At 31.2% G+C, this 23,547-nt stretch overlaps 1 protein-coding gene across 2 annotated transcripts in view; it reads left to right on the top strand.

Annotated features, from left to right (window-relative positions):
* LOC126880345 (beta-1,4-mannosyltransferase egh-like) overlaps positions 1–23,547 on the top strand; it is a 48,896-nt gene extending 25,349 nt beyond the window's left edge. The window contains exons 3-4 of one of the 2 annotated variants that reach the window (XM_050644149.1): positions 203–396; positions 22,943–23,547. In XM_050644149.1, coding sequence (XP_050500106.1) covers positions 203–396; positions 22,943–23,515 — 767 coding nt within the window. In that variant the 3' untranslated portion in view covers positions 23,516–23,547. Of the gene's footprint in view, positions 1–193; positions 397–22,942 lie in introns of both variants that reach the window. The other variant, XM_050644148.1, reaches the window with a different exon arrangement.

Below are 23,547 nucleotides of genomic sequence, written 5' to 3'. Positions count from 1 at the left end.
TTTCTAGTTCCGTTTTTTCAACTTCTTCGAAAAGGTCTATATCTACATCTTGATGATAGTTTAGTGTAGCTACACTCTTTCTTTGGTACGATTCTGAATTTTCATATTACCTAAAGCTTACAGCATATTGTAAATTTTTCCAAATTTTTGTAAACTACTAACAGTCTATAATAAAATAAACTAACTTCTTTAGGGATTGTAGCGTTTGTAATGAATGGAAAACATAAGTTTGGACAAGGAACTATAACGTACGCAAATGAACAAATTGTAAGTTTGGCATGCACCTTAATGGATTGCGCAATAAGAGTTGCAGATGATTTAGGTAAACTGAAATTTCAGTTGAAATTTTTTCACAAGATGCTATTCTCCTGGAAAGGATCATTTATGGTAGCACAGGTAAAGTACTTATAATTTTAAGTATCATAATAATCACTTAAATTAAATTGTAATTATTATTCGATATTTGCAAGCAAAGCACTAATTTCTATTTGAGAGCAAAAAAAATCGGCTCAAAAGTAAAATAAGTTACTTATAGTTTTTGATTACGCTGTTTGGCAAGTGTCTATTCACACACAATGTAAAGGCTATAGCGGGATAAGATGGTCAAAAATACCGCCGCACCGATCAGCCCCGCTACTTATGTTTTCGATAAAGGATATAAAATTATGCCCTCATGCAAATTTTTAGCTTCCCAGAGGTCCTAGAACCTCTTAATTCGAGAAAAGAATAATTTTTTAGGTTTTATTTTTTTGTGAGCGCAATTTTATCTTAAAAAATCTGAAAAAATTCAAGAGGATTTATATTATAAATACAAACAGCCTGATTTTTTTCAGATTTTTGTAATAAAAAATGAACCCAGGAAAAATTATTGAAATTTTCAAAAAAATTTTAGGTTATGTAAATATGATTTGATATGATTAAATATGAAACTTTTAAATAGTATTTTTGTCGTTCTTTTGAATGGCAGAGGCAGAATTTTTAATATCTGAGCGGAAAGAACGAAAAAATTGAAAAAACCGTTTTTGGCTGTCTCGAGATGCATCTCGGGACAGCCAATTTTAGGATTTACGATCCTGACTACAACAACTGAAAAAACACTAAAAGTGTGAATTTTGTCATAAAATTTGGTAGGTATGTGGGCTTATAATAATATTTGGAACAGCTTTTCCAAATAACTTTTTTCGATATCTCTAACGCGAAGCAAATCGAATCGCATATCGAAAATTCATCCTGTTTGTGGATTCGCAGTAGACCGCGTTTAAAATTTAAATTTCAGTTGACTCTTTTAAAAATTGTGAACCATCAACCTGTGCCAAATTTCAAATATGTATATATTTTGATAGCCAAAATATAGGGGTGTCTTCATCTTAAATGCGACACACTGTATATTATCAATTTGATAATTTATTGCAACTAATATAGTCGTATTTTTTATATCTAGTTTCAAAATTAAATGCATTACAAAACTTTAAAGTTACAATTAACAGCAATATATTTATATTAAAAATATTCCAACAATTACTAAAATTATCAGCTTCAACATATAGTGTTAAATTTGTGTGGGTTAAGGGACATTCAGACATATTGGGTAATAGTATTGCGGATTCAATAGCTAAAAATCCACTAAAGCACCCTCATATATTGATTGAAGAACTTAACACATGTGATCTGTTTGCATATGTTAAACAGCATATTAAATGTAAATGGGATTAGACGTTGGATTCAGTTCGGTGAAAGTACAGGCACTAATTTGTTTAAATTACAACCAACAGTAGCTGTTAACCAAGTTTACAAAGTTGTTGCACTAAGTAGAAATACAGTGTCGACCATCCGAAGATTAAAAGTAGATCATGAATGTTTTCCGAAGCATCTACATAAAATCGGAGTTTTCCCAACAGGCAGATGTGACTGTGGAACTAGCATAGCCAATCTAAATCACATATTTTTTAACTGTCCCTTACATCTCAATTCAAGTATGTGGCTGCTACAAGAATTGCTGAAAGCAGGTTTAAGTACTCCCCTAGACTTAAATGTACTATTAAGTGAAGACAACATTAAAATTTTTAAACTAATTATGACATTTCTTCAAAAAATTAAATTACATAAAAGTGTGAATGTAAAACTAATCGTTTGAATGGATAGGTATTTCCTTTGTATTATGTAATGTATGAATGAGATATTTCTTGTAATTAATTAAGTATATTATTTTGTAACCTATGTATGTTCGGAAAAATATATATATATATATATATATATATATATATATATATATATATATATATATATATATATATATATATATATAAAATAAAATGTTGGATAATCGAGTACAAATATAAAAATAAATAAGCAAAATCATTGGCTAATACTCGTAAAGTGAATGCGAATTTAGTTGGAAATATATAAAATGATGAAGGGTCATCATTCCATACATTTCTGTGCAACTATATACACCGGTGTTTCGGCCTATTTGGGCTTCGTCAGTATAGTGTAGCAATATATATATTTTATATATATATGTATATATATAAAAAAAAGTTAAAAAAAAAATAAAAAAAAGATTAAAAAAAAAATAATAAAAAAAATATAAAACAAAAATAATAAAAAAAATAAAAATAAATAAATAAATAAATAAATAGAAAAAATCACTAAGAGGTTCTAAATCTCCGCGAGGATGAATCGGATTTAGTTCCTACCGTAGTGAAAAAAAAAAAAAAGAAAAAAGAGGAAAAAAAATTAGCATAGTTGTTGTATTTATTAGCATAGTAAGTAGACATTGTTATTTGTAAGCTTTATTTTTTATTATTCTTTATTTTTAAGTGTATACTGGACAATTTTGTACCTACTTATGAATGAATAATAATTTTATATTTAATTACGTGGCTAAAGGTTATAAACCAAGGCCAGAATCAGAACAAAAAAAAAGTTTCAAAATATACATTCAAAATACTGACTAATTCACTAATTTTATCATAAAAAGTTCAAATTGATTGCATTGAAGTATTTAACCAATTAATGCGTATTAATAATAATATTATAATAATTTTATAATATACAGAGTGAGTTTTATGTATAGAAACCCTCAATTATCTCGGAAACATCTTGCACGATTTTTATAGGTTTTGGTGGGTAGGGGTTTTCTAATGCAGCCGATATTATAGTGATAATTACATTGTTGTCAGATCTTCAGTTTTTCTGGAAATCTAATAAGCTTTCTTATTTCTTTTGCGTTTGAAGTCCTTAAGAAATACTGATTATTTTTCATGTTATATTCCCTATACCTAAATGCCATAGTTTCGGAGTTATTGCTACATGTATTTAAAAAAATTTAAACAAATTATAAAAATTAATTTTTTCGACATTCTTTGGATCATTGGGAAGAAAAAGGGTCTTTTGTAATTTTTCTCTAAAATTAATGGTTTTCGAGCTCTAAACAATTTAAAACTGAAAAAAATCGAATAATGACGATTTTCAAGGTTCAAAAACACAAATAAAAAATATTATTTTTGAAACTGCTGAGTACCAAATTCAAGCTAAGCTCTTCTTCTAGGGGCTCGCTATAAAAATTTTTTGGCCCGTTTTATTCTAAAACATTGCTTTTTAATAATTGTTAGTGAAGCGCATACGAGAGGACGGGCGATCGGGCTGGGCTGCATTGACAACTAAAAAACAATATTTTAGAATGAAACAAGCTTAAATTACATATTGGTAAGTGATAAAATAAGGCTTGAACTTGAATTTGTGTACTGGGCAGTTTCAAAAATAATATTTTTGATTTGTGTTTTTGAACCTTGAAAATCGTCATTATTCGATTTTTTCAGTTTTAAATTGTTAAACTCGAAAACGATTAACTTTAGAGAAAAATTACAAAAGAACTTTTTTGTTCCCAATGATCCAAAGAACGTAAAATAATGTCTACCCGGGCCGAAAAAATTGATTTTTATAATTTGTTTAATTTTCTTTTAAATAAATGTAGCAATAACTCCGAAAATATTACCTTTAGGTATAGGGAATATAACATGAAAAATAATTAGTATTTCTTAAGAACTTCAAAACGCAAAAGTATACAGAGTATTCCAATTGAAGTAAAAAAATTAAAGATTTTTAGAAAAACGGAAGATCTGACAACAATGTAATTATCACTATAATATCGACCGCATTAGAAAACCCCTACCCACCAAAATTTAAAAAATCGTGCTAACCGTTTCCGAGATAATTGAGGGTTTCCGTACATAAACCTCACTCTGTATATATTATATTATTACACATTAATTGGTTCAATACTTCAATGCAAACAATTTGAACTTTTATGATAAAATTAGTGAAATAGTCAGTATTTTGAATGTATATTTTGAATCTAGGTATAAAAAATACGACTATATTAGTTGCAATAAATTATCAAATTTATAATATAATATCACTCACTATATTATATTATAAATATAATATACACCCCTATATATCGGCTATCAAAATATATACAGATTTGAAATTGGGCACAGTCATACAGGTTGATGGTTCACAATTTTTAAAATAGTCAACTGAAATTTAAATTTTGAACGCGGTCTACTGCGAATTCACAAACTGGATGAATTTTCGATATACGATTCGATTTTCTTCGCGTAAGAGATATCGAAAAAAGTTATTTAGAAAAGCTGGAAAAATTTTATGACAAAATTCACACTTTTAGTGTTTTTTTCAGTTGTTGTAGTCAGGATCCTAAATCATAAAATTTGCTGTCCCGAGATGTATCTCGAGACAGCCAAAAACGGTTTTTTCAATTTTTTCGTTCTTTCCGCTCAAATTCTGCCTCTTCCATTCAAAAGAACGACAAAAAACACACAAAAAATACTATTTAAAAGTTGGCCAAATCATATTTACATAACCTAAAATTTTTTTGAAAATTTCAAAAATTTTTCCTGGGCTCATTTTTTATTACAAAAACCTGAACAAAATCAGACTGTTTTGTATTCAAAATATACATCCTCTTGAATTTTTTCATATTTTTTAAATTAAAATTGCACTCACAAAAAAATAAAACCTAAAAATTCTTCTTTTCTCGATTTAAGAGGTTCTGGGAAGCTAAAAATTTGCATGAGGGTATAATTTTATATCCTTTATCGAAAACATAAGAAGCGGCGCCGATCGGCGTGGGGGCATTTTTGACCATCTTATCCCGCTATAGCCTTTACAAGTAAAATATTGTGAACAGAAGTAACTTTTATTGCAATGACACAAATACATCATAAAATTGGTAACTAAAGAACATAAGAAAGATAACTTAATATTGTATGTGAGAAAACATGTTTTGTATGAAAGTCATTATGTAATGAATATAAAAGTAAATTAACATAAAAAATCTAAGTAAATCAAAATTAATACTGAGTATTTCCTCCTCTGCACGTTCTATTACACTTTCCATGCGACCTTATTATGTTTCTTACTGATTCCGGAAGAATCGCTATTTGAATTTCTTGCAGAATTTCTAGGAGTAAACCTCAATAAAATATTCCCCACTATCACGGTGGAAGGCATCGTGCCAAAGATATGAGAGATGCGAGGGTTAGAGATACCAAACTTGAGCAAGTTGATAAAATCGTTTACCTTGGACAGCAACTAAATTATAAAGCAGAAAGTCACGGCGAAATTAGATCTAGGATAGAGCAGGCTAGAGCCGCTTTCAGAAGGATGTCCAAGGTGTTATGTAACAGAGACCTAAAATTGGCATTGAGGATCCGCCTACTTCGCTGCTACGTGTTCTCGGTCTTACTTTATAGTGTCGAGTCCTGGACTGTGAATAAAATCGATCTAAATCGCCTTGAGGCTTTCGAAATGTGGTGCTATAGAAGAATTTTAAAAGTTTCCTGGGTGGAGAAGATTCGAAACTCCACAATACTAGAACGTCTCAGCAAGACTACTGAGATCATAAAAAGCATCAAGCAGAGAAAGCTGGAGTACTTCGGACATGTAATGAGAGGTCCCAAATATAGGTTGCTACAAAATATTACGCAAGCAAAAATAGCAGGCAAACGCGGTCCAGGACGAAGAAGAACCTCATGGTTGAAGAACTTGCGAGATTGGTATGGTGTTGATACAAGCATGGTGGCAGTGAATAAAATTAGGATAGCTATGATGGTAACCAACGTTCTGAAAGGACATGGTACATGAAGAAAAAGAAGAGGGTTAGAGCATCACAAACGATCCTTTCGACCTGGCGACCTTCCGAAGTAACCTAGCCTTAACGTGGTAAGGCGGCGCACTGCCACGTCGGACACGTAGCACGTCCCGACTCGTGAGAATTCATATGAATAAAACCAACTCAAAAAAACCTAAAGGGAAAAATAACGACGACCAAAGGCAAAAGGACAATGACGACGCATTAATTAGTAAAATTGAGAATAGGGAAGAACAGTCGCAAGACGGCACAATAGATGAAGATGAGCAGAGAAAGTTTGAAAGGGAATTGCTACAATGGCACGAGCAACAGCCTAAACTAAGCAGGTCGGGTGCCATAAAGCATTCGACACTTGTAGGGGAAGAAATGAATACAAGAGAAGAAGAGAAAGAGGAGGAAGAGAAAGAAGAGGAAGACCCCTCGGTGAAAATCCTGGAAGCGAAAGCTTTCACAGAAAGTCACGAAGAAAAAACGGCAGAAGAAAGGGGAGAAACTTGCCAAAGGTATAGAAGGGAGTGTCTCACTTCTTGTGTCGAACTTCTTGTTCGGCGAAGAGGACAGAAGAGAAATGCAGCGAATGAAAAAAAGAAAAGGGGACAGCCTGGAGATAAATGAAAAATTAAAAAAAGAGAAACTTGAAGAAAGCAAGAAATATCCAGAAGAAATCGATAGGGAAAAGGTCCAGCGGAAAATGAAACAAATACTTGATACACTTAATACAGAAGGCCCAATAGAGGACGAAATAATAAGAATGGAAAAACTCATAGGGGAAATCAACTTTATACAAAACAGATAGTCCAGGGCGGATCTGTAATAATATAAGTACATTTGGACGTTGAGAGGTGACTCAAATTTTTTTGCAGAAATTGCTTGGAAATATCTCATATATTAATAATTGACATCCTCCCACTCAAAAAGGTCCGGAACATTGTTTAAATAATTAAAATATCAAAAAATAAAGAAAAAATTCGATTTTTTCCTTCTTTTTTTGATTATAACTATAAAAGTATTCAGTTTTGAGAAAAGTTGTACTGACATAAAAGTTGCGTAATTAAATTTTCTACAAGATAGAATTGGTTAAAAATTTTAATAATTTTTACCTTTGTTGCAAAACAGCAATAATTGCGGACAAAAACATAAAAAAACAAGTATTTGCATTTTATTTTTTTCAACCATTTGTGCTAAACTTAAGACCTTCAAATTTCAACTTGAGAAACTTTATGATATAGTGAAACAATACTGTAAATTTCGTTACCAACGGTTAAATAGATTTTGCAAAATAATTTTGCAATTCAGCTTCCACAAAAAAAAAATATAATTTTTTAAAATCTTTTGGGACTCAAAATAAAGTAAATATGAAGTTGAATTTTTTTTTACGTATAGAATGATACTCTACCTTTCATATGTAGTTTGTAAAATTAAAATCGGTTAATTAACACGGCGTCAACAATTTTTTTAAATAAACATTAAATTTTTTGCTTATAAACAAATAAAATATCTTTTAAACTACGCAATAAAATTAAATTTGTAAAATCTCATTGGAAAGGTCTTTAAAAATCTCATCTTAAAAAAAAAAGTTAGGTTATGTTTGGCATTTTCCGAGATACAGACTTTCAAAGTTGAGCGCCATTTACAACAAAAGGATAAACAATAGGTGAATTTTTCTTGCGACAAAATGTTTGTCATTTGAAGCTCTTTCCACGTGCAAACTTTCATTAATGTTTGAATATCACAAATACCGAAAAAAAATTAATAAACATATTCCGGATCAGTAATAACTACTAATTATTGAGCTGAGAATAAAATTTAAATCGAACTTTCAAAATGGAACAATATAAAAAAATGGATTATCTTGGTTTCTAGTGAAGCGAATTTTATCATTTTTTTTTAAACCGATGTAACTCAAAGCGAAAATCACAAATAACGTATTGATAACTTTTAATTTTTAGTACATTTCAATATAAATAAATAAATGTGTTTATTGCAAAATAAAAACACATCCTTTTCCGTTGAAATAATACTCTTTTTAGCAAAAACTTTCTTTGTTCATATAATATTATAACTTTAGAAAACAAGAGTTTATTATTTTTAAACATATTCAAATGTTTAAACAATATTTTTTAAACAAATTAAAAACAATAAAATTAAAGTACAAGAATTATTTTTTTGTTTATAAAATGAAAATAATGTTTAAATTATATAAAAAATGTGTATGAAATCACAGCTATATTTATTATTATTATTACTTATTGCAGTACAAAAATTAAAATGAAAATTTGAAAAAATTCAGAGGTTTAATCCAAACGTGCTCGTTTGGGCTGTGGACTTATAGTAGTGTCATAATTATTATTAATATCTTCGTCTTGAAGTTGAAAATTATGATCTATATTTTCATACGCAAATTCGGTATCGATGTCTTCAAAATCGACTAGATTTTCGTTAACTTCTTCGTCGGTATGTGCATTTTGAACCTGTGCATTTTGGCATGTTTGACCGTGACAATTTGTGCAATAATCTGTACACTTTAACCCATGTTTGACGCATCCACATAATTTCGAGCAGTTTTTCGTACAGTTGCAGCTTATTTTTTTCAATAAACTGTCGGGCAAAAGGATGTCTGTGGTTTGTATTGGTTCTAAACCATATTTTTCAATTTGCCAACCCCACTCTTTCGGGTTTAACTCATTACCAAGCCATTGCTGGACTTGATAGTAAACCCTATAGCAGTGTTGGGCAGCTGCAGATTCTATCGGTGGAAGCATAGTCAAATTGAAATTTTTTTTGCACTTTCTTTTTTGAAACACAAACATCGCAGATCATTTAAATCAATGTCTATGCTTCTTATACCACCATACATAGATGCAATAATTTTTAATCCGATATTTTTTATATCACTTTGAGAAGCATTTGGTGCATTATATACCATAGCTTGATTAAGCAAATCCTCACTTTCTAATAAAACTCTTATTATTTTTTTTTTACCTTGGTGATAAAAAGATGAGGTTGTGTCACAACCTGAAAAGGCGTGAATAAATCCGATCAAGGAATTTAGAGATGCTTTTATGGGTGTTTGTATAGGATCGTGATTATAAAAACTATCTGAACTATAAATTGTTTCAGCTTTTTTGCCTTTACTTGGCTTCAAAAAATAAATATTTTTTTTTGTACTTGCTCGCACTGTCAAGATCACTAGTACGTCAATATCTTCAGAAATTATAATAGCAGGTTTTAAATCGGAAGCTACGTCAATTGCTGTTTGCACGATAAGTGTATCAGCATCTTCATAAGCTTGTTTCGTATGGAACCCAGCTTGTTCGAGTATCTCTTTTAAGAATGAAATAAACAGATTTTTATTCCTTTCGTTGGAAAGAAATTTTTCTTGATTAACCGTGCATAACTTTGAAAGTTGCAACTCTACGTCAGGACAAATTTTTCTGGCCTGACGTCGACGTCTTTCAGCCATTTTGGTGCTTCGATCACAATTTTCAGGGTATCCGTCAAAAATGATGTAACTGCTAGTTGCATAATTTTTACTAACATATTCGACGTACGCCTTCAAAATTACTTCGAAAGTTTGATTACGAGGCCATACTACTTTATGTAAAAGGAATCCTCCGTCGATAATATTCAAACCGTTTTCCGTAGAAGGAATTTCTTTTAGCACTTGAAAACTATCATACAACTTTGATTTATCAGATTTTCTGAAGGTACCATCTTTGAAAATGGAAAGAGGATATGGCGCAAGTTCATACTTAAGATAGTCATATAAATCATCTTGCTTATCGTGCATAGCTACAGTCATCCTTTGGAAAATTAACGTCGGAGCAATAATAACACTTTTGTCATTAACCTTTTTGGATGCAGTAGCTTGCTTCAATGTTACCACGCGATCTTTCCTTTGAAATTTTAAATCGGCGATACTTGTACCGATATTTTTTGACATTATTTGCGTACCTATGCTTAAAGCATTATGACAGTTAATAGATTCATCACCAACTATCCCATTCGTCAGTGATGCAAGTACTTCTGACTGTGCAAATGGATCCCATTTGCTAAAGAAATTAATTAGTTTTTTTAAGTCTTCTGTGTCTCTTTTGATCCTTGAAGCCCGAGCATCTATGTGTTGTTCGGAAGATGCAAAAGAAACTTTGCAAAAAGATTGAATCAAATCGGATATAGTGACTGACGTTGGCATTGTCAAAATCCATTTGGACAAAACAGAATCAGATATTCCCCTACCGTGGGTTAATCCCCCTTTGGTTTTCATGGAGCGCATTAAAATTTGCTCGATGCACATATCTGTCCAAACTCCACACCAAAACTTTTTAGATCTCCTTACAGTAAAAAAACTTTCTTTCGTAAATTTGTTGTATTCGATGGGATCCATTTTTTTTTCTAAATTGTACATGTCCTGTAGATAGATTTGTGAAGACTTTGCATACAAATAATGGCCGCTTGCATTAAAGTACGGCAACATTCTTCGTAAACATTTCAAATGCATGTCCCAATTTCCACTTCTTTCTGCATTTATGAACTGCTTCGTAATGTTTACCTAAAAAAAATTATAAAATTTTGTTAACTATAATTAGAGCTCGGATTATATGCAAAATGCATATTCATAAAATTCAATTATATTTGCTTTATTTCATGTTTTCTGGGCAAACTACAGCTTTTTGAACATAATTAACATTAAAAAGTAATTTTACATGCGTTGTTATTATATTAAATAATTTTAAATGCGTTGTTATTTTTCACATCAAATAAATACATTGCATATAGCATATTTTGCATATTTACTTCCATATTTACCATTAATTAGTGCATATTTGGGATAAATATTATTCGCATATTTTTTGAAAATTTTGATCCATATAGTCAGAGCTTTAATTATATTAATATAGTAGTATATTGAGAACAAGTGTGCAGAACACTTTACAAACTTGTATCAAACACTACTTTTTACATCGACGTGCATGTTGTTTCGTTAAATAATAAAAAATTTACCATATCATAATATTGCATCCATAACTTTGCAGTCGGTCCATTGCTTCTTAAGTGTTCAACGTGTTCCAAAAATTGAGAATATAGTGTTTGGAAATTGTCAGATTGGAAGTAGTTTGTCATTTCTTCTTCCGATTCCAAAATTTCTTCGATCATATCAACATTTTTTTTTTGTATAATGAAAGACGATAAAAGTAATTGGCTAAGTGCAGAATGTGTCAATATATGACCTCTTATAGCCCGAGCGTATGAATGCCCGTTAAAAATTTTTTCAGTGGAATTTTCTGCATACAACTCGCAAAAAGCTTCCTGAAGGCCACTTCCTTCCATTATGAATCCAATTGCACCAATAAATGACATTAATGTATGGAATCCACCCAATCGTGGGATGACAGTTGACAACTCATTACAGCATTCCAAAATTTCCCTTGATTTGTAATACAATGGTTGATCAAACGTTACGAAGGTATGCAACTGGTCTTGAGCTTTACAACGTAGTTGAGCATCTAACAGAACCGTGTAAATGGTATCATAGTTACTGGGAGGTGCATTCACAAAAGGTAAAAAATTAATTTTGCTCCTGGAATAATTTAAGTGCGCTGTTATTTGCTCCATAAATCCATGCCACCCAATAAAATAATCAGGATGATTTTTTCTACCACAAATCCACAAAAAATCTTCATGAGATAATGTCACATTCATTTCTATAGGGTAAACGTCACTCAAATTTTCTATAAAAACCGATTGCCAGCCAGTATTTGCAGGTTTTTTAAAATATGTGATATCCACGTGACCAAATTGACCAATAGTAAACGAAGATGGAATTATTTTTAATTTTTTAACATTATCTTTTGATTGAACTAAAGTCAATGGACTTGCAATTTCAATCCCTCCCATTGAATGGAATGTATTTCTACCATCAATTGTATTTATATTATGATCTGCGTTATCATATACGTACTGTAAAAAAGTACCATCATTTTTGTTCTCCTGTGGATGTTCTAGTACTGAAGCATCGAATAATTGAATATCTTTGTACGTAGCACAAAAACCAAGAGCGTTCAGCATTTCTATGAGTTCTTTGGAGCCATATTTTTTGTTAAGGGTAACGCCTAATCCCAATAATAGTGTTGAAATGAACGATTTTGGACGTGTGGAGGCGATAATTGCATGTCCAATAGCATTTTGTTTGATACTATACTTCGATTTGTCTGTTTTTCTATGACTAATTATACTCTCCAGAAGTACTTGTAAAGTTTCTGGTATATCTGAGTCAACATTATCCAAAAACTCATCGGGAGATGGATAAGAATCAGTGCTGTTTCTTTTCTGAGAATCAATAAATTCTTCTGAAGCATCTTCTTCACATATCAAGCATAAATTTAAGAATTGAAAATCAAGCTGATTACTCCTGCGTGTTTTACCAGTTATTTCTGTACTTTTTAGATTTTTCAAGTAAGATTCAATTTTTTTTTCTGATACGTAATTCTTTGAGCAGTATTCGTGAACTTCTAAAGATTTAATTTTTTTTAATTCAGCGTGTTTTTTGTCTTGTCTTCTAAAACTTGCCAATATACAGTTTTTAATACTTTTCTCTTTAATTATACAAGTTGGACGTGTTGATAATAATTTTTCACATAGAATGCAGTTGACTCTTTCATCCATCATAAAAACCTGCTAAGAAATAAAGAAGTTATAAATCAATTTATTTATTAATAATTTTGTTAATACATAATGTAATATTCATTAATAATGTACATTCATTACACCCACTATTATCTTTGGATAAATAAAAAAAAATGTGTGTGTACTTTGTACGCACGTAAGAAGTTATACTTCTATTATTATGAGTACAACGAAATAAATATATTTTAAACAGTTTAATTGTATTTTTATTTAAATATTAAGCTAATTTTAATACTTAAAGTAATGCCAAAAATTAAAAAAGAAAAAGTAAGGCTACAAAATGAGGTTTTTGCCAAGCACTCGGTCACCCATCTAAGTTTAAAGATGTAGGAATTAACTTTATTTTGTCCTGTCTACTTATTTCATACATCGTTTTTATAAAAATTCACTCTCAACAATTTTCCCAATCGCGCCTAAAGAGGTATACCTACTTAACTAAAAGTATAACTTAAATTAAAACAAAAACAGTAACACATTTTTAACATTTGATGTATTAACATTGATGTATTAACAAAAAAAAGCCACAAAGAAATGATTTCGGAACAATTGTTGGCAAAATCTTTAACTAAATACGTATTTCCTGAAAAATGTTTGTATATAATTATACTCATAATCATAAAATGTACAAAAAAAATAAAAATTTGTGAGTCAAGTACGTTAAAATGTACCCAAAATTTGTAATGTATGTAAAGTTTTTGACAGGTGGTCATAATATTTGTTTATTGTATAAATTAATCAAATTAGTTTGATTTTTGTGGAAGTAAAATATTAAAATACAACAAAATATTATAGAGTAAGAAAATAATATATTAGGTAAAGATAGGTAGAAATTTTGTTGGAAATCAAATTGTGTAAATCTAATATTTTACATTTTCCAAATAGAATATATATTGTTATATTTCTATTTGATATGAAAATTAAATTTTGATAATTATAAACAGAATTCAATTTAATATAAAATATTTTCAATTTTCTCAACCACGGGCATATAAATTTAGAACAACCTGTATACAACAAATTGTTATATTTAATTTTAAGAAGTGATTAGAAGAAGAATACGAAACTCGGGACAATGCGCTTAGAATAAACAAAGTGAATGGCGCGTACCATTATCGTTGTTCGCGGAAGGTTCGATCATTAGCCTATGCTAAATAAGACTCAAGTGAAATCGATAATAGGTCATTATCGTTGTTCGCGGAAGGTTCGATCATTAGCCTATGCTAAATAAGACTCAGTTGAAGTAGATAATAGGTCATTAAATTTTGTAAATAGTAGAAAGTAATTTTAGAATGGGAATTAACTATTTTTTTTGGAAATCCATTAAGCATATTTAGAAAGATTAAAAATTGGTTTTGAGGAATACTGCGAATGAGAGTTGGTGGTGGAAGGTTGATTTGTGAATCTGGAAGGGATATTTAGAAAGTAGGGGAATGAATGAAAGAGATAGATCAGAATTTTTTGAGCTGTCGAGAAGTGAAGTCCAGTAGTAGACGGTAGTGTACGGAGAGTGAGAAAGCCGGTGTAGTTCCGTGAGTGTGGAGTATCTATCGTGGAACGAGAGGTAGGCCAGGTTGAGAGTAAAAGAACCTCCTTGAGCCAAGAGTGTCCCGGTAGCTGATTGCAGTTTCGAAAAAGGTAGAATACAGCATCACGACAGAAGCAGGAACGAGAGCTATACGAGCTAGTTTTCAAAGGAGAACATTACTGAAAGCCAGGACGAGGTTTTGATCGCAGCCAAGGATAGCAGGAAACGGGTCTTGTGTGAAGACATTTTCAGTTCACCAGAAAAAGGTCAGTCTCATTTGTTTGGACATGAATGTATGGGTTTTTCGTATTAAATACCACATTATAAATTGAAGAACATAATAAATAATATCAGAAAAGCTTCATCAAACTTAAATAGAATTGTTGCTAATAAATCCTAATAGTTAAATGTTAATAAAAACTTTCAATTGGAAACCAAAAGGAAATAAGATTCCCATTTGTAAATGTTACGTTTAAGAATAATAAGATATAGCAAATATTAAGCAGTGATTGCCATTTAAATAAAATAAACAATATTTTGATTATAATTGTAACCCATATGTGTGTATTATTTTACTCTTTTCTTTCCTATCCCGATTAGGAACCATTGAGAAATACTTGGAAGCCACGAGAGTAAGTAATTAATTTTATAATTCGCCCTGAGATTGAAAACATATTGATATGTGATCTGGTAAATTAATTAGATTATGATTAATGCATTGATTAAATTAAATGACATATAAGAATATTATCTCATATCAATAATAAAGATCACATCAACTGTCGTCCAACGTGGAAAGCATTGTAAAGTATTTCTAGTGGCAAATTTGAAGGATAGAAAGAGTAAAGCCGGTATTTGAAAATTTATATGCCTGTGGTAAAAAGTGAGATACTTACATTTGATAACATAAAATTTTAGATCTCTTTAGGTACAAATTTTACATAACTGATTTAATATTTTATTTTTACGATATTTACATTTGATATATTTATTGACAATTTATAATATTTGGGTGAGAAAAAGTCGTCTTGGTAACATACTAGTAAAATTTCATATTTGGCGGGGACAGTACTTCTTGAAAACAAATGTCTGTGACAAGAAGCCAAAGCAAAGACAACAAAAAACAAAAAGAACATTCAAATCAAGAGAATAATTCAGACCAAGAAGATATTTTAGACAAGACAATCATGGCATCAGAACAGCAAGAATTATCAGGAATAGATAAATTATTACAAATGATGCAACTCCAGTCACAAAGAATGGAACAGAAAATGGATGAAACACAACAAAAACTGGATGACAATCAAAGAGAAACAAAACAAACAATGGATAAAAATCAGGAAGAAACATCAAAGAAAATGGATAAAGTGGAGAAAAAAATGGATGACAATCAACAGGAAACAAAACAAGCCATAGAAGAAAACAACAGAAATACAGAGAGTATTAAGAAGGAAATGGTTAAAAAAATAGAGGAGATTGCAGAAAAGAGCGAGAAACAGGAGTTAGAGATTAAAGAAATCAAAATCAAAATAAAGGAGATAACGAATTGCCAGCAAAAGGAAATAGAAAATTTGGAAAACAAGTTGGAAAACGCTATTAAAGCAGACATAGAAGAAGTGGAAAGAAAGATTGCGGAAATCAATATTCAACAAAATGTCGGAGAAAGAAGAGAAATGGTTATACATAGCACAGATGACGTGAAGATAAGGTTTGGCGGGGATGTAAGAAGATTACACCCAGTGCCGTTCATAAATAGCCTGAAAAAGAAAATACAGCACATCGGAAATTTCGAAACAGCAAAAGAAACTATCAGAAACCATCTAAAATATGAAGCAAGCCTATGGTTCGATTGCAAAGAAGAAGAAGTTGACAGTTGGCAACAATTTGAACAAAAATTTTTGAAATATTTCTGGGGAAAAGTCCAACAATTGGAAATTAACAAGGAATTGCAAAATGGGAAATACAATGATAGGATGGGTATATCAGAAAGGACATATGCATTACAAATTTACTATAACGCAAAACATTTACAATATAATTACTCATCGGAACAATTAGTCGAACTGATTGCAAGACATTTCGAAGAAACGCTGGAAGACCATATCACATTGCAAAACTACAAAGACATAGATAGTTTATGCCAATTCCTACAAATAAGAGAATCACGTTTAAGAGAAAGAAAATCAAGAAGGTCGCGAGAAGATTACAGGCCCCGAGAAACACAGGATTACAGAGATAGAAATCAAAATAGGAGGGACTATACAAGACGAGATTTTAATCCCAGAAGGGAAAACGAAAATAGAGACAACGGAAGAGGAAATTATGAACAAAGAAATAGGCAATGGAATGAGGACAGAAATCGAGAATACCAGAATAGAAACACAACACTCGCAAATCAAGAAAACAGAAATAATGGTAGACAAAATGAACAGGGATATCGAGAAAACCGAAACAGATCCGACAGACCAAGAGAAAATAGAAGAGAAGTAAATAATACCCAGACAGATGAATATGACGGAGAGAGACATTATGACGAAAATATAAACAACGATGAGCAACCGGCGTCTTTTCACGACGGCGCTCACTAAAAACCAAAAATCAAACAGGAATCTTTTGTAACCCCAAGGAGTTTATTAAATTGGCAAGAAACAACGAAAAGAAAAATGGAGTTAATTTAAAATTTGTGGATGGATTTATCAACGAGAAACCAATTAAAATTATGATAGACACTGGATCTGAAATAACATTGGTCAACAGAAAACTAATAGAAGAAGTTAACTTAACAAATTTAATTTACAACATACCTAGGGTAAATTTAGTGGGCGCAAACAAACGGACATTGGCAACTATAAATGAAGGCATACGAGTAATGGTACGACTGGGTAAGAAGATGTATGCACTACAATGTGTAATAATGCCAAACATGTCACATGACATGATAGTAGGAGTTGACGAATTGGCAGAAAAACATGTAGTGATAGATTTTAAAAATAATACGATGAATCTAACAGAAGAAAAAGAAGAAGAACAGGACAAGGAACAGGAGAAACAAAATACGGACGAATCAGGTAAAGAACAAACAGTGGAAATGAATTTGGCAGCGAAGCAAGGACAAAGAAAAAAAAGGAGAAAAGGTCAGAAAAAGATAAAAGAAAATGAACCCTGTGGCTCCTCAAAAGAAGAGTTGAGCCCAGAAGAAGAAAATTTGAGAGTATCAGAAACAAAGGAAACCGGGGATTCCTCAAAAGAAGAGACGAGCTCAGGAGAAGAAGAAATAAAGCTAAAAAATGAAAGTGAAAAGAATATAATCGAAACAGTGGCATTTGAAGAGGAGGCATATGAAAACGAGGATGCAGAATACACGGTAAAAGTATGTGAAAAATCTGAGGAAAAAGACAGAAGATTGATATGGGAAAAAGGGAAAGACAACATAATAGCCGACACTCTAACACAGGATGAGGACACTGAAAATAAGGAAACAATTACTCTACAGGTGGGACTAATTAGAGTAATACAAGAAGAAGGGGTATAAGACGTAGATTAAAGTAAGGAAATATACAGGGAGTTGGTTTTGCCTCGAGAAAATTTATTTAAAAATGCAGATAAATTTTATCGAATACAAGGCGGGGATTTGTTATATTTCTATTTGATATGAAAATTAAATTTTGATAATTATAAACAGAATTCAATTTAATATAAAATATTTTCAATTTTCTCAACCACGGGCATATAAATTTAGAACAACCTGTATACAACAAATTGTTATATTTAATTTTAAGAAGTGATTAGAAGAAGAATACGAAACTCGGGACAATGCGCTTAGAATAAACAAAGTGAATGGCGCGTACCATTATCCTTGTTCGCGGAAGGTTCGATCATTAGCCTATGCTAAATAAGACTCAAGTGAAATCGATAATAGGTCATTATCGTTGTTCGCGGAAGGTTCGATCATTAGCCTATGCTAAATAAGACTCAGTTGAAGTAGATAATAGGTCATTAAATTTTGTAAATAGTAGAAAGTAATTTTAGAATGGGAATTAACTATTTTTTTTGGAAATCCATTAAGCATATTTAGAAAGATTAAAAATTGGTTTTGAGGAATACTGCGAATGAGAGTTGGTGGTGGAAGGTTGATTTGTGAATCTGGAAGGGATATTTAGAAAGTAGGGGAATGAATGAAAAAGATAGATCAGAATGTTTTGAGCTGTCGAGAAGTGAAGTCCAGTAGTAGACGGTAGTGTACGGAGAGTGAGAAAGCCGGTGTAGTTCCGTGAGTGTGGAGTATCTATCGTGGAACGAGAGGTAGGCCAGGTTGAGAGTAAAAGAACCTCCTTGAGCCAAGAGTGTCCCGGTAGCTGATTGCAGTTTCGAAAAAGGTAGAATACAGCATCACGACAGAAGCAGGAACGAGAGCTATACGAGCTAGTTTTCAAAGGAGAACATTACTGAAAGCCAGGACGAGGTTTTGATCGCAGCCAAGGATAGCAGGAAACGGGTCTTGTGTGAAGACATTTTCAGTTCACCAGAAAAAGGTCAGTCTCATTTGTTTGGACATGAATGTATGGGTTTTTCGTATTAAATACCACATTATAAATTGAAGAACATAATAAATAATATCAGAAAAGCTTCATCAAACTTAAATAGAATTGTTGCTAATAAATCCTAATAGTTAAATGTTAATAAAAACTTTCAATTGGAAACCAAAAGGAAATAAGATTCCCATTTGTAAATGTTACGTTTAAGAATAATAAGATATAGCAAATATTAAGCAGTGATTGCCATTTAAATAAAATAAACAATATTTTGATTATAATTGTAACCCATATGTGTGTATTATTTTACTCTTTTCTTTCCTATCCCGATTAGGAACCATTGAGAAATACTTGGAAGCCACGAGAGTAAGTAATTAATTTTATAATTCGCCCTGAGATTGAAAACATATTGATATGTGATCTGGTAAATTAATTAGATTATGATTAATGCATTGATTAAATTAAATGACATATAAGAATATTATCTCATATCAATAATAAAGATCACATCAATATATATATATATATATATATATATATATATATATATATATATATATATAGTTTTTCATTATAATACTAAAATATTTACACTTAAGTACCTGTTGCTTTTAAAAACTAGTTAAAGATTCGCTAAAATAATAATAATAAACTTACTTTTGTCTTTGTTATCACAACCACAAAAACTAGAACACCAACTTAACAATTATTACTAACAACAATTTGTTTGTCCACAGCCGCAATATTGACTCCGTGCGTCTCCCCTCTACTTACAGTCACGTGACACGCTGTCAGATTTTGTCAGGACGTTTTAACATTGAGTCTTATGGGATTATTTTGTTAAACTTGAATATTTTATTTTGTAGTGATAATAACCGAATACAATTGTTAGAATTTATTAGTTATTAATTTATAGTACAACAAAAATATTTTCTTTTTCGTTAATAAAGATTTATTGACATAAACTGCGATAGTGAGGTTATGTATACAAAATCATACTGATAATCAATGTTGGAAATAGAAGAATTTATATCAGATTAAGTGCGTTTTTATTTTCTGTTTATATTAATACATAATATCACTAGCGTGACACGGCATTTATTTTAAATGTCTCATTTAAACATACACAAATCGTCCTAATAAAATTTCAAAAAACCGCCACAATGAGCAGGTCGGTCGATTTTGCTTTGACATTTTGTTAACGCTCAGAGCGAATACGGTGTACTATCAAGTCGATTAATGGCTTGGTAATGAGCTAAACCCGAAAGAGTGGGGTTGGCAAATTGAAAATTGTGGTTTAAAACAAATACAAACCACAGACAACTTTTTGTCCTACAGTTTGTTGAAAAAAAAAATAAGCTGCAACTCTATTCCGAGAGACTACTCGAAATTATGTTGATGCGTCAAATGTGGATTAAAGTGTACAGATTATTGCACAAATTGTCATGGTCGAACATGCCAAAAATGTACAGATCAACGCAGAAATAAATGACAATCTAGTCGATTTAGGAGATATCGACACCGAATTTGCATATGAAAATATAGATGATAATTTTCGACTTCAAGACGAAGATATAAATAATAATTATGAAACTACTATAAATACAAGTCCACTAGAAAATTCACTTCACTAGAAACCAAGATAATCCATTTTTTTATATTTTTTCATTTTGAAAGTTCGATTTAATTTTTATTCTCAGGTCAATAATTAGTATTTTTTACTGATCCGGAATAGGTTTATTAATTTTTTTTCGGTGTTTGTGATTTTCAAACATTATGAAAGTTTGCACATGGAAAGAGCTTCAAATGACAAACATTTTGTCGCAAGAAAAATTCACCTATTGTTTATCTTTTTGTTGTAAATGGCGCTCAACTTTTAAAGTCTGTATCTTGGAAACTGCCGAAAATAATCTAACTATTTTTTTTGTTAAAGAAGCGATTTTTAAAGACCTTTCCAATGAGATTTTACAAATTTAATTTTATTGCGTAGTTTAAAAGATATTTTATTTGTTTATAAGCAAAAAATTTTAATGTTTATTTAAAAAAATTCTTGACGCTGTGTTAATTAACCGATTTTAATTTTGCAAACTACATATGAAAGGTAAAGTTTTGTTCTATATGTAAAAAAAATTTCAACTTGATATCTACTTTATTTTTAGTCCCACAAGATTTTGAAAAATTGTATTTTTTTTTGTGAAAGGTGAATTGCAAAATTATTTTGCAAAATCTATTTAACCGATGTTAACGAAATTTACAGTGTTGTTTGAATATATTATAAAGTTTCTCAAGTTAAAATTTGAAGGTCCTAAGTGTAGCACAAATGGTTGAAAAAAATAAAATGCAAATACTTGTTTTTTTATGTTTTTGTCCGCTATTATTGCTATTTTGCAACAAAGGTGAAAGTTATTAACATTTTTAACTAATTCTGTCTTGTAGGAAATTTAATTACGCAACTTTTATGTCAGTACAACTTTTCTCAAAAATGAATACTTTTATAGTTATAATCAAAAAAAGAAGGAAAAAATCGAATTTTTTCTTCATTTTTTGATATTTTAATTATTTAAACAATGTTCCGGACCTTTTTGAGTGGGAGGATAACTCAATTATTATTATATGAATTATTTCCTAACAGTTTTTGCAAAAAAATTTGAGTCACCTCTCAACGTCCATCTCAAAACAGATCCGCCCTGGACTAAGAAAAATTAGCCCAAATCAAACAACACAAGGGAAGGAGAAAAATGTAAGATGCGAACAATGCAAAATTAAGATCGAGCAAGAGAGACAAAGAAAAGAAACAGAAAAAATAATAGGAATTGTAAATAAGGAGGGAGACATAGACACCTTTAGTGAAATCCACGAGAAGAAATTGGAGGACAAGGTGTTTGAAAAAACGAAGTGGAAACATGGGGGACTGCAAGAGGCAATTGAAAAAAAAAGAATGCATAATAATAAATAAAAACGAAATAAAAGACGGGGGAGGTAGAGAGCGTCTTAAGAACGCTCAGGGAAGAAGTAGCAGAAATCATTGTGGGATGTAAAGTGGGCTACATAGAGTACAGTGGTACGCATATGTAACCAAAAGGGAGGAACAAGGAATGTACTGAAATGGGCGTAAATGCCATAAATATAATAAAAAAAGGGAGGAGCCCCCGGAAACCATCAGAGTCATCGTTAACAACGCGATAAATAAGGAAGATGTGCGAAAAGTTCTCGAATTTGTGGGAGAAAAGAAAATATAGTATGAGAAATAGTTATTAGAGGGAAGGAGATGGATAAAGGGGAGAGGCATGAGCAGGAAGAAGCCCTCCTAATCAAAACGGGGGGAAATCATACACTGATGTATTAAAAGAGATGAATCAGAAAATTGATATAGGGAAGATCGGCTTAAAAGTAAATAGGCTAAGAAAACAGAAGGGGGAGACATCCTCGTAAAACTAAAGGAGAAGGGAGCAGCCGAGAAACTGAAGAAGGAGATGGACAGTAAAATAACGGGAATGAGCATGGCTGTTCGGAAGAAAGAAAATTATTTTTCCATCACGGCAATAGACCCTGGGTTTACAGAAGTACAACTAATAAGCGCGATAACAACATATACCGGTATCCCCGAGGACGAAATAGATGTCAAAACGCTACGTATAAATAGGCATGGGGAACAGGTGGCGACCATAGCCGTACGCCCCTCAAAAGCAGAAGAGCCAATTCTAGTTTTATTTTGAAAGATTTTTCCATAATATTTGCTAAATTTGAAGTAAAATGCGCCACAAGAGCTTCAAAATGCAAACTGTATCAAAGTTACTCTTTTGTGGCGCGTGTTACTTCAAATTTAGCAAATATTATGGAAAAATCTTTCAAAATAAAACTAGAATTATATTTTTCATTAAAATGAAAATACATTTGTGCGCCACTCATTTTTACAGCGTGTAGCGGTTTTTTATTCTTGTATTTATACATATTATCCTTTCATTAAAGTTACCTGTAGATAAATTAACCGCATAAAACATGTTATAACTTTTATATTTTTAGGCAGGAGCTGAGAGAAATGTAGGATTTGACCACGGAGTTGAAAGTTCATTATCTGAAGACTATTTTTTCGGAACACAAGCTCTTATTAGAGGCTACAGCTTTGATTTTATAGAAGGTGAAATGTGGGAAAAATCACCTTTTACTTTTAGGGACTATATAAAACAAAGAGCTCGTTGGCTACAAGGAACATATCAATACGCAACATCAAACCGAATTCCAGGAAGATACAAAATCCTTGCATATATTGTGTTTAGCGTCTGGGTATCTGTACCGATTTTAGGTATAAACGGGATTCTCACGTCGTTTATGCTTACTCCATATTACCCAGTTTGTGAAAGAAGTAGTTTGTTATTATATATAATCCTCCTATACTTTTACTTCTTCGGCATCTTACATTCATTTAAGAAATTTGGTTTTATGAGAATCATTTTATATTTTGCAAGTTTTATAATTATGCTACCAATTTTTCTTGTTCTTGATAGTCTGGCTGTATTTAAGGTCCTTTTTATAAGCACAAACACATTTCAAATTGTAGATAAAAGTTTAGAACAGACAAAAGCTAACATTGTATGACAATAGTATATATAATAAATATATGTAACTGC

This window comes from Diabrotica virgifera, chromosome 2, assembly GCF_917563875.1.
Source record: "Diabrotica virgifera virgifera chromosome 2, PGI_DIABVI_V3a".
Classification (NCBI taxonomy): domain Eukaryota; kingdom Metazoa; phylum Arthropoda; class Insecta; order Coleoptera; family Chrysomelidae; genus Diabrotica; species Diabrotica virgifera.
Note: the sequence above shows the minus strand (reverse complement) of the source record. Positions and strands in the feature narration are given on the sequence as shown.